This window comes from Hippoglossus stenolepis, chromosome 9 (genome assembly GCF_022539355.2).
Source record: "Hippoglossus stenolepis isolate QCI-W04-F060 chromosome 9, HSTE1.2, whole genome shotgun sequence".
Taxonomy (NCBI): domain Eukaryota; kingdom Metazoa; phylum Chordata; class Actinopteri; order Pleuronectiformes; family Pleuronectidae; genus Hippoglossus; species Hippoglossus stenolepis.
The window spans coordinates 28,184,087-28,199,293 of record NC_061491.1 but is presented as its reverse complement, the minus strand read 5'-3'; the positions used below and the strand labels follow the sequence as shown (position 1 = coordinate 28,199,293).

At 41.0% G+C, this 15,207-nt stretch overlaps 1 protein-coding gene across 1 annotated transcript in view; it reads left to right on the top strand.

Annotated features, from left to right (window-relative positions):
• Positions 1-623: 623 nt before the first annotated feature.
• Positions 624-15,207, top strand: part of prdm6 (PR domain containing 6) — a 50,170-nt gene continuing 35,586 nt past the window's right edge. Inside the window, exons 1-3 of the mRNA XM_035165266.2 lie at positions 624-1,343; positions 8,422-8,570; positions 8,790-8,945. Coding sequence (XP_035021157.1) covers positions 635-1,343; positions 8,422-8,570; positions 8,790-8,945 — 1,014 coding nt within the window. The 5' untranslated portion in view covers positions 624-634. The remainder of the gene's footprint in view (positions 1,344-8,421; positions 8,571-8,789; positions 8,946-15,207) is intronic.

Sequence of the window (15,207 nt, the reverse complement as noted above, 5' to 3'; positions counted from 1 at the left end):
GCTCAGCATCATCGGAAACACGAACTTACTGAGCTGACGAGCTCCTGACTTTAAATGTGCAGTTTAAAGAAGAGAAATCAGGTGGAATCAGAACCAAGTGGTTGGAAAAATAGATTTTAGGATCAAGTTATAATCAAATTTTAAATAAGGAGATTTCAACTGCAGGCAGCGTTTAACACCTTAAACTAAAAGTTCACCGTTTAAAAAGTTATAAACATTTACATTTGAATGATCTGTTTCAAGTCTGACATCATCACATAGAAAGAGAAAATGTTTTGTAATGTGGAGACTGACGTTCAATTTCTGTGTAAATTCAACAGAAATACTATAAATCAGGATGAAGCCACCAAATCAAGATTTTATTTTTCTGATTTAACACCTGAAATGTGAATATCCAGTAAATCAGGTTGTGATCGATTCTGAAAACAGAGTGAATGTGAGTCACGAGGCAGAATTCAGAAGACAAGAAAACACACTTTGGACCTGAGCAGTGACTTTAAACTGTTTAATGTGATTCTGATGGACATTGTGTGGACACATCTGAGTGTGTCCCCTCCCTGTCCACGTCCTGTGTGCTGTGATGCTGATGACTGACAGCTCGTCCTCTGTTTCCTCAGCATCTTTTGGGGCAGCCATGCTGAAGCCGGGCGACCCGAGCGGCTCGGCCTTCCTGAAGGTGGACCCGTCCTACCTGCAGCACTGGCAGCAGCTCTTCCCTCAGGCGCAGCTGAAGGCGCCTCTGGCTCCGCCGCCTCAGCCTGACCGCCTCTCCATCCCCATGGACGGCCTGCGCCCGTCCCGCCTGCACAGCCACCTCCTGGCCTCCACGCACTGCACCTCCTCCTCTTCTTCTACGTCCTCCTCAGTAGCGTCCTCTTCAGCAGCAGTAGCAGCAGCAGCAGCAGCTCTCACCCCGTCCTCCTCCCTCTCCATCTCCGCCTCCCAAGGGCTCTCCCAGCTGCCCGTGCCCCAGCAGATCGCTCTCTTTGGGCAGGCGTTGGCCCCGGTGTGTGCTGGGCCCGGAGGCCCCGGAGGAGGAGGAGGTGGACCAGGAGGCCCTGGAGGAGGAGGAGACCTGCTGGTGGTTGTCCCCCCGGAGAACCAGCAGGGTCACAACCCAGCGATGGGGTTCCTCCATCAGGCCAAAGAGCAGAGCTGTGGGGGGGTGGGGGTGGTGTCGTCCAGTGTGAAGAGCAGCAGCGGAGGAGGCGGCGGCGAGGAGGGCGGGAAGGGAGCAACGAGCAGGTTCAAACTGACGTCGGAGGAGCTGGACTACTACCTGTACGGACAACAGAGGATGGAGATCATCCCACTGAGCAACCACACAGGAGAGGTCAACAACCGTACGTACACACACACACACACACACACACACACACACACACACACACACACCCCTGTCACTGTTCAGGTTGTGAGGAGGATTTCATGACTTCAGTAGAAGTTAAAAACGTGAAACGAGGCCTCACAGTGTCTGAGCCTCTGAGCCTCAAGTTGTGTTTACATACGTGTGGTTTGTTTAACACGTGTGTGAGGTTCTCACTGAGTTACAGACTGTGTGTGTGTGTGTGTGTGTGTGTGTGTGTGTGTGTGTGTGTGTGTGTGTGTGTGTGTCAGCGAAGACTTTGACCTCCAGCTTTTTGTCTCTGCTTTATTATTATTTGTTTAATATTCTTGGTCGGCAGTTCTCAGTAGATTCCTGATAATTAATTATTATTATTTCATAATAATTAAGAATAAGCTCATTTACAGTCAAACATATATATTTTATTGTCTCGCGTTCCTTCATTTCTTATTTGTGCAGTTTATTGATCGAGTGTATTTACTCTGATTTACAAAAATATTTCTATTCAAAGCTCCACAGAATGAATAACTGCAGCCTCACATTTATTTAATAATGAAAATAACATAAATAAGAGAAATAATTAGGTGAGAAATTAATTAAAATAGATTAATCACAATTTAAAACACATCACTTATGATAAACACATTATCATAAAATGTAATTTCCATTCATTTAAATTTTGGATACCAAACTAAATGTTTTCAAACCCTCTGTTTATTAAGACGTGAAGGTTTTTATTAAAAGTCATATTTGATGTTGGGTTTGTGGGAAAGTCAGATTTTATATCAACCAGACTTCACTGGGTTTCTATTTAAATAAGAGTTTTAGTTTTTCTGCTCCTTCAAGTCACTCGGTTCATTTTTAATGATGATTAATTTCACTGGATCAACAACATCTATTAATTTAATATGTGACATCAAACAGCCAATCAGAAGCGTTAAAACGCCTTTTCTTATTTAACTTTTCTTTTTTCTTTCTTTTTATTTATTTTTTTATCGTCAAACTCTTTCTTCTTCTGATGCGCGTGTGCGCGACTTTTACGCGTGACGGTGCCCTGTCAATATCTGTCCACACACACACACACACACACACACACACACACACACACACACACACACACACGCACACGCGCACACACTCGCAGACCAAAGACGTGAAGCCTCGTGTCCGTTCAACCGGAACCGATTTAAGGTTGAATTTTAAGTCCGTTCCATTGATTTATTGATCGATTGATTTTAGCGCCACGTGCTGCCGATGTTTTCTCATAATAATAATAATGAATAATAATTAATGATCACTCGACTTTTTGTATGAGAGGTTTTAAAGTTCTGTTCCATAATGTTCTATTATTTTATAAGGTTATTTTTCTCCTTAATGTTCATGGAATTTATTGTGATTATTTTAAACTTATATTTAAAAACTTTACTACGAATTGTTTCTAATATTTCTGACGTTAAAATACAGATGGTGGCGCGTAGAGTGTCTAATTGTGTTGATGTCACTGTAATTTTTATCATTCAAATAAAACACTCCTGTAATATATGTATTTTATTATTAGTAGTAGTATTGTTAGTATTATTTATCTCAGTAAAGTAACAGTTGAGTCTTTATCAGTCCATCAGCTCATTGATCGTTTTCCTTTGAAGACGCTGATTTAAACTGAACCTGCTTCATTATTTAATAATGATAATAATAATTTAATATAATTTAATAACTGCTCTCTACGTTGAATGTAACAGGTTCCTGCTGAGCGTCCGAGTTCATCATCACTGCGTGTGTGTCTGCGTGTGTGTGGTGTGTGTCTCTGTGTGTGTGTGTGTGTGTGTGTGTGTGTGTGTGTGTGTGTGTGTGTGTGTGTGTGTGTCCGCGGTGATAAAACGGACCATCAGCAGTAATCTGCGTCGATACGCGCCGGCAGGGCCGATGAGGGATGGAGGGACAAGCAGGAATTAATTGCTGTATATAGTTTTGTGTTTGTGGAAGAGAGAGAGAGAGAGAGAGAGAGAGAGAGAGAGAGAGAGAGGGAGAGAGGGAGAGGGAGAGAGGGGGAGGAGGGGGATCGATCCACCGGCCACCGGCCCGCTATTTATCATCCCAACACGCTTTATTGAGGTCTCCGGGTGGGGGGGGGGGGGGCTGTAGATAAAGCAGTCACGCACACACACACGCACACACTCCCTCGTGTGTCACTCTCTGACCCAGATTATTAATTAAACCAATAATAATATTAATAAAAATATGGAGGCAAAAAGTGCTGAAAAGGAATGTTTTTTAATCCGTCTTCATTTAAAACAGATATTTGAAATCAGTTGGAAATTATTATTCAGTTAATTTTACTTTCTATAAAAGTATCACATATTTCTTGACTCAGATTTAATAGACGTTCATGTTTTGATCATATTTCATATCCATAGATGCGTCTGTGACGAGTTTTTGTGTTTTATAAAATGTTAGTAACGATGTCGACTTTCATCCTGACTCTAAAGTCGTATCTTTAAATAAATGAACATACGATAAAGTGAATAAATCATGAAGAAAGTAAATTGCAGAAGCCGTTACAGTCAGATTTGGCCTCTGAGTTAAATGAATAATGTTTTTCTGTGTAAAACCTAAAGGGTCCAGATGTTTGCTACAGATGCTCAGTGTGAACAGTCCCACATGTCCCACAATGCAACTGGACGGCGTCTCTTCATAAATGAGATCATTATAAAATAATCAACACTTCATCTTCTGTCTGAAATCAGCTGAAAGTTTAAATCAAATCTGTTAAATATTCCACAGGGTTTGTTTGAGATGAATCAGATATGATTTTAAACTCCTGATTCCATCAGATTCAGACAGACGTTCTCGTCTAATGAACGTCTCTGGAAGGAAACTGACTCATGTTGGAAGCGTCAGTTTGCAGCAGATTGATCCTTCAACGATCAGCTCGGACAAATCCACACTGACGTTTCACACGTTTATTTAATATTTAATAAATGTTTAATATATGGAAATTATTCAGCCTTTACAAACTCAAATTACATTTAAATAATAGACTCGAAACTTGTGACGTGTTAAATATGTGTTAGCTGTTGTTTTGCTGTTTATTAAAGTACATGATGTGTTGTGGTGAATGTATTAAAAAGCTTCACAATACACAATGCAGCATATTGTCTATGAAGCAAAGTCAAAATTATCCAAATCAAAATTAATCTAACTCACTTTTTAATGTTTTACAGTTTTTTTCTGTATCTTTAACTGAAAACATGCAGATTTTTCTGATTAGTGACAGAGCAGAAAAAAAAAAAAGACTTGAAATATTGTTATTTATGTTCAATAAATTAGAACGAATTTAAAGTCGTATGATTCTGTTCCAGCAGTAAAACGTACGACAGGAAGTCGTGGGACAGCTGAGGGTTGATGAGAAACAGATCAATTCTTCCAGTTCGCATCTGGAGTTAATGTCAGCCGGCAGTTTTACTGTAATTTAATAAAGTCAGCTACACACACACACACTCACACACACACACACACACTCTGATGTGATTGTTGGTTTTCATCTGTCACACAAGCCTCCATGTTTAACGTTGAGAAATTAATTTGAGTTAAATGAAAATTAGATTACGTGTTTGTCAAAGCGGAACATTTTAAAACATTCTCCTTTTTACTCTGGATCCTCAGGATGTGACGAGTTGTTGTTTATTTTAATTGTTTGTGGAGATTTTTAAGAAGTAAATTGAATCATCCTTATTTACTGAGGACAACAATGTTCATTTCAGAGACAAAACAAATGTTGTAATTGCATCATTTCAAAAAGTTACACAACAGAATTTTTTTTCTTTCAAAAGGCAAAAGTCAAAATGTGAAAGTTTCCTGTTTGAAAAAAGAACCGAACCAACTGAAACGTCCAAAACGCAAAAACTAAATTTCTTTATGTTTCTAAAATCTAAAAGGTTTTGTGATCATACATTTCCATACGCACCTTATTTATCTGTGATTTATCAAAATGCAGATAAAACATCATGAGATATAAAGTAATGATGAAGGATTTACAGGTAAATAATGTTACAGACCTGATGTTTCATATCTGACTCAACACGGTTTTACTATATTCGTGTTGAAATGTTTTTCTTATCAGAACCGTTAAAAACTTCGGACACTACTGTATGCAGTGCAGGGACAATCCACCAGGGGGCAGGTGTCAGAGCCTATAGATCAGGTATAGAAAAGTTTTGATCACATTGATGAGGTAGAGAAAGTTTTTTTAATTAAAACACTGTCGTCCTAATGTTGTTTCAAAGCCTTTACATCTGTAAATCTATACAAAATGATACAAGCAACTTTTATTTCATTTTTGCCTAAAACGTTTGATCCATCATTAAATCTCTCAAATTCACAGAAATATTACAGAGGTCATGACCTTTCTGTTTGTAGGAGCTGGGTCCGAACGTACTTCAATCACTCAATCAATCCAATTAGCCCATATTCACTAATCACAGTTTATCTCATTGGAGTAAAGAAGGTGCAGCATCATCAGTTCTTCACCCTCCAAACAAACTGTAGCTCCTCAGTACAACGTGTCGTTACTGTTCTCTGAGTTTTATCTCTGTGTTTGGTCTCCACCACCTCCGGAGGGAGACATCTTCACCAGCTTGTCTCTGACTCTGTTTCCTGTGCGGAGGCTTCATCGTGAAAACTGAGGCCGAACACGACAGGACATTTTCTGTAAAATGAAAACTAGTAGCTGAAGAGAGAGCAGCTTAGTCGGCTGTGGGTTGAGGGAGCGAGCGGCTCGCTGTGTGGTCCGTCCTCATCTGGACTCACAGCTGTGCTGGAAACAAACAGCCATTAACATCCAGAGGCTTTATGAAGTGTGAGGGTTTGTTCAAGAGACGTCCAGGAGTTTGTTAGTGACCCTCGACCTTCTCCATGTTAGCTGCTTTAATGAGTCAGGACAGAAAACTGCGTTGTGCTTTCACACTAAATCACTGGATTAGAGTCGGAGGAGTGCAAACGTAGAAATGGAAAGTGTCTCTTCAAAGAGTCGGTACAGGAGGATCTGGGTCTGGTGTGTTTGTGAAGCTGAAGAAAAACTGAGCTTTTAAAACGAGACGCGTCTGAAGAGATGAAAATGTTTCATCAAAACACGAGAGGAAAAAACTCCTCGGATTGAGGGAACGAACCTCGTCACTAAAGCTCGGAGCGACGAGCCGCAGAGCGCTAACTGGAAATGGCGTCCGTCTTTCTGTTTGAATGGAGAAGATGAATGAAGCTTCATCTGGTTGCCATGGTAACATCATGATGGTATCACTAGCAGCATCAGCACCTTCAGGCGCAGTATTCAATAGTACTACAGTACTCCACAGTATTCCATTACTCCATAGTCCTACAGTACTCCACAGTACTACAGTATTACAGTACATTATATCATCGGAGGTGAAGAAGCTGTCTCTACTTCCTGTGATTGGTCCAAAAGGTTCAGTTTGAACACCTCTTCTGGTCTGAGGAACCTTTCACACCTGAAAGTAGGATTCTTTTCTTATTTACAGTTTGAAAACGTTTCATTTTGGTAACATAAGTCCACATATTTAAATCTTTCTACAAAGATAATTTCAGAGTGATTCCATTAAAACGGTTGCTGTCATTGGTGGATGTAGTTTGAGCGTCAGACGTTTTCTCCTGAAATAAAAACCTCCTCTGGTTTGAGTTCAGAGTCGAGGATCGAGGAGAATTCAGCCTCTTACATTTTTCCCATTTACTCGACCGTGAAGCTGAGCTGCACTTTGTGGTTAATAAATGAGCATAATATGGTTTAATTAACCTCAATCCATCACGGTGTAAAAGGAGCTTTCTCCCTGTCGAGAGGCGGATATTTAATTTTGAGAAAAACATTTTAAAAACCCAACGACAACATGAACATCCTGTTGCTCTCAGCGTCTCGGCTGTGTGGGACTTTTCTGTCCAGATAATAATCTCTCATTATGTTGCTACAGTCAATTAACGTCCATTACTGTCAGGCTGCATCTCTGGGTAAATGTTGACGCTCGCTAATTCCCAGCAAAACGCTGCTCGCCGCGTTTAACCTGGAAAAACACAGCGGAGAAATGTTTCCTTCTCCTCGTGGTCAGAACTCAGATCCTTTTTCATCACTCTCAGTTTTTCACTGTCGGAATTTTACAAACGAGCCGGTGAAGAGCGGAATAATCCTTTAATTTGACAGAGCTGCTCACGCTTTATGATTTCACCTCATGTGATCAATCAATCATCAATCAATCACGTGTGTGTGTGTGTGTGTGTGTGTGTGTGTGTGTGTGTGTGTGTGTGTTCCAACATCTCTTCAAATAACAGACACAAGCTAAAATTTGTATTTTGATCAGAAACTATTCATATATGAACCAATAATTCATCTGACATGGTGTAAATGACGTCATAAACAAGAATCATTATAGACCGATTGAGGTTTATACAACATCGTCCCTCTGATGTTTGTTGGTTTATATAAAGTATTAGTGTGTATAAGTATATATAAATATTAGTGTGTATAAGTATATATAAATATTAGTGTGTATAAGTATATATAAATATTAGTGTGTATACGTATATATAATATTAGTGTGTATAAGTATATATAAATATTAGTGTGTATAAGTATGTATAAATATTAGTGTGTATAAGTATATATAAATATTAGTGTGTATACGTATATATAATATTAGTGTGTATAAGTATATATAAATATTAGTGTGTATAAGTATATATAAATATTAGTGTGTATACGTATATATAATATTAGTGTGTATAAGTATATATAAGTATTAGTGTGTAAGTTGTGTTCTAGTTTCTTAAAAAACTGTAATATCACAATAAAAGATAAAAGAAAATAAACAAAAACATATTCAATCAAATCTCATTTATCACAAACTGTTATTGTTAGAATCTTAAATAATAATTTCAACCATTGACTCTGGAAATAAACACGAGATTTAAACCGTAAAACCTTGATTTCCGTTCGATCACCTGAGGTTTATATTTCATTCTGTGTTTGTCTGGATGTTTTTATGGAAGCTGAAAGTGAGTCTGATCTTTGTGTCCAGGCTGCGACATGTGTGCAGACAACAGGAACGGCGAGTGTCCGATGCACGGGCCCCTCCACTCTCTGCGGCGCCTCGTCGGCACCAGCAGCTCGGCGGCTCCCGTCACCCTGCCGGACGTCCCTGATTGGCTCAGAGATCTGCCCAGAGAGGTGAGGCCTGCTTCTGTCTTTTGTAAATACTCATAAGGATTTGTAATATTTAGAATATTAGAGAAATATCACAAAATCGTTGAACTCTTCTCTGCAGAAGAGTTTGTGTTTTCCTGATATTTTCTCTTTTCTCACTCTTTCTTCACATTGACCCGTGATGCATAGAAATAAATGACACAGAGAAACGTGCACTCATGTGGAGGTGTGTTGTGTGTGCAGGTGTGTCTGTGCACGAGCACGGTTCCAGGTCTGGGTTACGGGATCTGTGCGGCTCAGAGGATTCCTCAGGGAACCTGGATCGGTCCATTTCAGGGGATCCCGCTGCTGCTGGACAAACTGCATGGATCCATGAGGAACACACGACACCTGTGGGAGGTGAGTGAGTGTGTGAGTGTGTGTGTGTGTGTGTGTGTGTGTGTGTGTGTGTGTGTGTGTGTGGTGTGTGTGTGTGTGTGTGTGTGTGTGTGAGATAATGCTTATACCTGAAACTCACTGTTCAGGAGGAACACACACTCTGTTATTCTTATTCCTTGTGTCATATTTATGAACTTCATCCTGTGTGTGTTTGTCTTTGTGTGGATGTAAAATACAAAAGGTTTGTGTAGTCGTGTGTGTGTCTCTGTCAACTTGTGCAGTGTGTGTGTGTGAGTGTGTCTGTGGTCAACTTCATGTCAGCTGTGAACCCATTGATCAGAGCAGATTGTATTTACATACAGTGGCAGGAGAAAGTCAATGTGGCAGTTATAAACAGCTGCATTAGCATTGTGGGGGAGAGGGGGACGAGGGAGAATGAGGGATGCTGGGAGACGGAGAGATAGATGAGTCCCCCGTGGCCGAGCTGGTAAAGGTCAGTCAGACGTCGGTTGACCGGACATCAGTCTCTCTGCTGTTGACCACAGCAGGACGTCAGGGGGGGGGGCGTGAGGCGGTGGGTCAGAGGTTGAGGAGCGGGGGGGGGCGATGGGTTGGGGCGGCCATTGAAGTCCAGCAAGAGCGAGCGTCCGGATCTGAACATGAGTTCTGTCTGATTTTACACTTTCTGCGGCTGACGCACAAAGTTTAATGTTGTTGTCACGTTTGTTCGTCGGCTGTTAAACGTGAACTTCAGAGACTCGAGAGGAGAATCAGAGAATCAGAGAATCAGAGAATCAGAGAATCAGAGAATCAGAGAATCAGAGAATCAGAGAATCAGAGAATCAGAGAATCAGAGAATCAGAGAATCTGGAGAATCAGAGAATCAGAGAATCAGAGAATCAGAGAATCAGAGAATCAGAGAATCAGAGAATCAGAGAATCAGAGAATCTGACACAGACGAGCAGCTGAAGCTTCATAATGTCGGAGGACAACTCGTCACCTGCGACACATTTTACTGAATCCAAGAATCTGATCAAGTTCAGAATAAACAGAAAAAATATATAAACAACACACGTAACATGTAAGAATCTTTGTTTTTCTGATTCCTGCAATGTTAAAATAAATCATCAGCATCTTTAATCTACTAAATTTGAAAAGAGGAAACACCAGAGGCAATAAAATAAAAAATAAATACTGGAAAAGTAAAGTGAAAAAGATTTTACTAACTTAAAATTATGACTTAATTATTTTAAGCTTTTGTACATATTTTTCTCAATATTAAAACTTTACTCTTTACTGTCAAACAGTTTTTTATTATTAATATAATTTCTTTATTTTACAATAGTGGTTCTGATACGTCTAAAATATATTTCTGATATTTACATTTTAATTTGAATACAATTTTAAATGTGAGTTTCCAGCCGTGTCCTGACTCATCTGCATAATCTGACCAATTCATTATTAACAGATTAGAATTAATTTCTTCCCAAAAATATTCGATTCAGTGTCTAATGATTTAATTTTTCTTTATTTAAACACTTTTTAAAATCTTAGTATTTAACTTTCTTTCTTTTTATTTTTGCTGCATCCATTAAAGTTTGAGACATATTTAATTAAATGATTTGGATAATTTAATTTAAACAAATAAATACACGTGCTGAGATGAAACAGTTTTTCCTGAACAGGTTCTGTGATATAGAATAAATCTTTGTGCAGGTGTAGAAATAAAAACACGTGAAGGTTCGACTGGAGAAATAAATTCTTCTTTTCTCTGCAGCTGTTTTTAGGTAAATCAGTCAGATAAAACCCTTTTAACCAAACTGAGTCTGACTGAGCTTCCTGTGTCCCGTGGTTGTGTCCGGACCCTGCAGAGGGAAGTCAGGACCATCCAGGGCTCTCAAACCAGCCTTTGATTCCTCGCCCCCCCGGAGAAATCCTGATCCGATAACCCGACTCTCACATCGGCAGGTTATCGGCTGCCGGGCTGAAACCGGTCATTAGGCCTATTGACCACGAGGCTTTACACACAGATCCTATTAAAACTCACTGGTTGTTAAACTCGCTTATTGACGCCCCCCAAAACAGGAAGAGATGTGTGTCCTATAGCCAATCAGGGAGCCGGTGTCATGTTGTCCATGGCGCCCAGGAAGAGCCAGTTTTAATTAAGACGCCGGCCGTCACCAGCGGGCGGAGCATCTCTGTGGTGCTGCAGTATTTTACTGCTCCACAAATTGATCTGAGATCAGAGCTGAAGTTTAAGGTGGAATAATTCTCAGGTTATCACGAAGACTCACGAGACAGAAACACGAAGACAAACTTCATTTCATTTTCATTTTGATTATAATTCAGATTTTCTCTAAGCTCGTATGTCGGCTCTGATCTGAACTCAGAGTCACTTCAGTTTGAGATTAGAACAACGCTCTGGCTCCAGATGTTTGCTGCTTTTCTCATCGTAAACATTTTTTATATTTTTGACTGTTGATCAAATTAAACATTTATAAGCTGGTAAAACTTATTAAATATAAAATAAATGTTAATATTACAATTTGGCTTCACTTTTCAGTTCATCTTTATATACAGTTTATGTATAATCTGTTTATTAAATGGTAAAATAAGGAGAGTTTAGTTAATCGATGAAGTAATAAAAACTGCTTTAAAACACAAATAATAATAATAATAATAATAATAATAATAATAATAATAATAATAATAATATGTTAAATGTGAGTATAGAAGTGAAATAAATATATGTGCGTTAACGTACCAGAACTTCAAACTTTTACATCAGGTGTAAATGATAAAGTAGTATATATATTATATTATTAGTAAAACATTGTAAATATAGTAGTAGAAATAAGTACAGTAGTGTTTGAGGGGCCGGCTCCTCGTTTGAACCCGTGACCTCTGGGTCAGAACCTCTACGTCGTCTTGATTGAAAAGAATGTTCAGTGAAAACACGAGAACCGCCCGAGGTCCTCCGTCTCCGACCTTCGGGTTTTACAGGAGTTTTCTTTAGGACGATCTGAGGCTGGACGAGCTGTCGGCACAGAGACGAGAGGAAAACGTCAGCCGCTCAGTTGGAGACAAAATATTTTGTTAGTGTTGGATCACGATGGGACACATGAGGATTAAGAGAATTCCAAAGCGCTCGGTGGTATCTGGGCTGTTTGCGTCATGCGTCAGATGAAATCATTTTCTGCGTTTGCTTCCTGCAGCTGAATCACTGTTGTTGGTCTGTGGTTCTGTCCGCTGGTGCTCGTCCGTCCGTCAGCGTTTCCCTGTCGTTTCCCCGTCAGACTTCACATCGACTTCAGTGGTTTGTGGTTAAAGCTCCTTGATGTTTGCTCGACTGATGTCATCATTTAACGGCCGACTCTGGGTTTTTATGATCTGGTCTGTGATCGACATCATCGCCTCTGTTACGTGATCGTCATCGATGGTTTAAAGTCAAAATGAGATGTTTCGTTTCGAGTTGTTTGTGTTTCAGCGAAGCAGGAAACGACCACGGTGATAAAAAGCAGCGGTTCAGTGAGTTTCACCTTTATCTGAAGAGACGTGAGAACTGCAGACTCACAGGGATAAAAAGATGTTAAAGGTTTAATCTGGAACATTATATTTTTAAACCTGTAGTAAACGTAAAGGTGCGCTTCATTCTGTCGCCTGTTGGTGGCGTCATACCCTCTTTGTGTGTAGGTCAGTGTTGTGTTTGTCTGAAGAGACAAAAGTTTTTAACCAGTTTGAAGTCACATTTTTACAATTCACTTTTTATATCTTAGTGGTTTTTAACTCGATATTTGAAGCAGATGAAGGATTTTAGTCGTCAGACGTCTGGATCCGAAGTTTTCAGAGAAACAAGCTGAGCAAACGTTAGTGGCAGCTCGACTCTCAGCCAATCAGAGACGTCCTGAGTCCGGCGTCAATGAAATTACTAAGAAGGCTCAGAAATGTCCTATAACAGCTGTTGGGGACTATTTCATGTGCGGATTAATCCACATGTGGTTCTTTAGTGTGTGTAGCAGCAGAGCGTTTTGTGTATGGATCAAAATTAACTACAGTGTGTGTGTGTCTGTGTGTGTGTGTCTGTGTTCGTGGCGATGACGGAACATGTTTTCATTTACTGGTTCATTTGAGTCATGTGACACTACAATGTCCCACATTTGCATAACACACGCCCAGCGGCTCATCTGACACGCCCCTTAATTAATCCCAGTACTTAGTGCGGAAGCCGACATTTCCTAAACCATCTGGAAGCAGCTGACCAATCAGTGCAGCTTTATCGGGGTGTTTGCGACAGAGGCTGAAGAGAAGAGCTGCAGCGATGGACAGTCTGAGGACAGTGATTCTGAACATTAGAGAATGAAAACATTTTACAGTCATAACACTAATTACACTATCAACCTGAACATGAACAGAATTTCTCTCCTTTAAGACGTTTGATCAGAGTTTTCATCGCTGGTTTCATCTTCTTGTTTGGTCCAATCGACACGTTGGACAGATCAGAGACCTGGAGCTGACCCGACATGTTGCTTCTGCGGTTCAGCGTCTTCAGGTTTGACTGATCTCCCCTTCGTCCGCAGCTCGGTGCTGTTTGGTTAAACCCTCTCGTACGTTTCCCTCGCTGTGTGACATCACCCTGTAGGCATGGTAACCACGGGGGTTCGAGAACAAAGAGTGGGGTTTTCCATCAGGACCTCGGAGGTAGAAAAACACAGAGTGTGTGTGAACATGTGCGTCGACTCTTCATAATCCAGCAGGTTGTTTGATCAGAGTGTTTTTACACAGTGATACAGCCGCTGGTTGTTTCCTCTCCTGAGCTGACGAGGATTCACACGCTGCGACGAGCTGCAGTGTGAAAACATGTGAGCTTCATGTCACAGGTTACAAACTGTGAATGTTCATCAGGGCACCAACACTCAATTATTATTTCTGTCAGCTGAGCTCAGTCAATATTGTTCATCAGAAAAATGTTCTGATCTAAAGCATAAACACACATGTTAATTCATGTGAAATGTGACATGCATCTTCTCCTGCTTCTCTGTTTCTCTTCTTCTGACCTTTTTATCCAGAACGTTCTACAAACACGTTCTTTATTCTCCTGAACACAGAGCGAGGAATCAGTTAATGTTTTAAACCTTTAGAGTGACAAACAAAAAAACACTTTCTTCAACTGAGAAACATTTCAACATCATGAAATGTAGATGATTCAGAACATTTTAAGTTACGAGAAGTGAAGAAATGTACAGACAAAGTTATTATGAAACAATAAACTGAAATAAATAGTAACTGAACACATATTTTTGTAAAGTTGAGACATTTTTCTAAGGTTAATAAATGTATTAAAAGTTGTCAGTAGCTGGGAGCGTTTAACCATGTGGTGATAACACTGGTGAACAAGGTGGTTTGGGGGAGGTTGAGTTTGGGTGGAGTGAGTAGTGATGGTTCCTGAGTCCTTTAGGTGGTGTTACCTCCGTCCTAAAGATGTTACTACCATGGACCTGTGGGCAAGGGTACCTCGGTCTGATGGGAACTGGTACCTCGATGCTGGTGATACCCATACGTCTGGGTAATGGCGGTACCTCGGTCCTCTGGGTAATGTTGGTTCCTGGTCCTCTGGGTAATGGTGGTACCTCGGTCCTCTGGGTAATGTTGGTACCTCGGTCCTCTGGGTAATGTTGGTTCCTCGCCTCTGGGTAATGTTGGTCGTCCTCTGGGTAATGTTGGTTCCTCGGTCCTCTGGGTAATGTTGGTTCCTCGGCCCTCTGGGTAATGTTGGTACCTGGTCCTCTGGGTAATGGCGGTACCTCGGCCCTCTGGGTAATGGCGGCACCTCGGTCCTCTGGGTAATGTTGGTTCCTCGGTCCTCTGGGTAATGGCGGTTCCTCGGTCCTCTGGGTAATGTTGGTTCCTCGGTCCTCTGGGTAATGGCGGTTCCTCGGTCCTCTGGGTAATGGCGGTACCTCGGTCCTCTGGGTAATGGTGGTACCTCGGTCCTCTGGGTAATGTTGGTTCCTCGGCCCTCTGGGTAATGTTGGTTCCTCGGTCCTCTGGGTAATGGCGGTACCTCGGTCCTCTGGGTAATGGCGGCACCTTGGTCCTCTGGGTAATGTTGGTACCCGTCCTCTGGTAATGTTGGTTCCTCGGCCCTCTGGGTAATGGCGGCACCGTGGTGTTGGTCCTTCACGCTCTGCTGCTTCTCCCTGTTGGTCCTTGTTGTGTGAGAAAGCAGCAGCTCTGCCTCCAGACGTTGAGGTGAATCAGGGTCGGTTATCTAAATATTATCCGT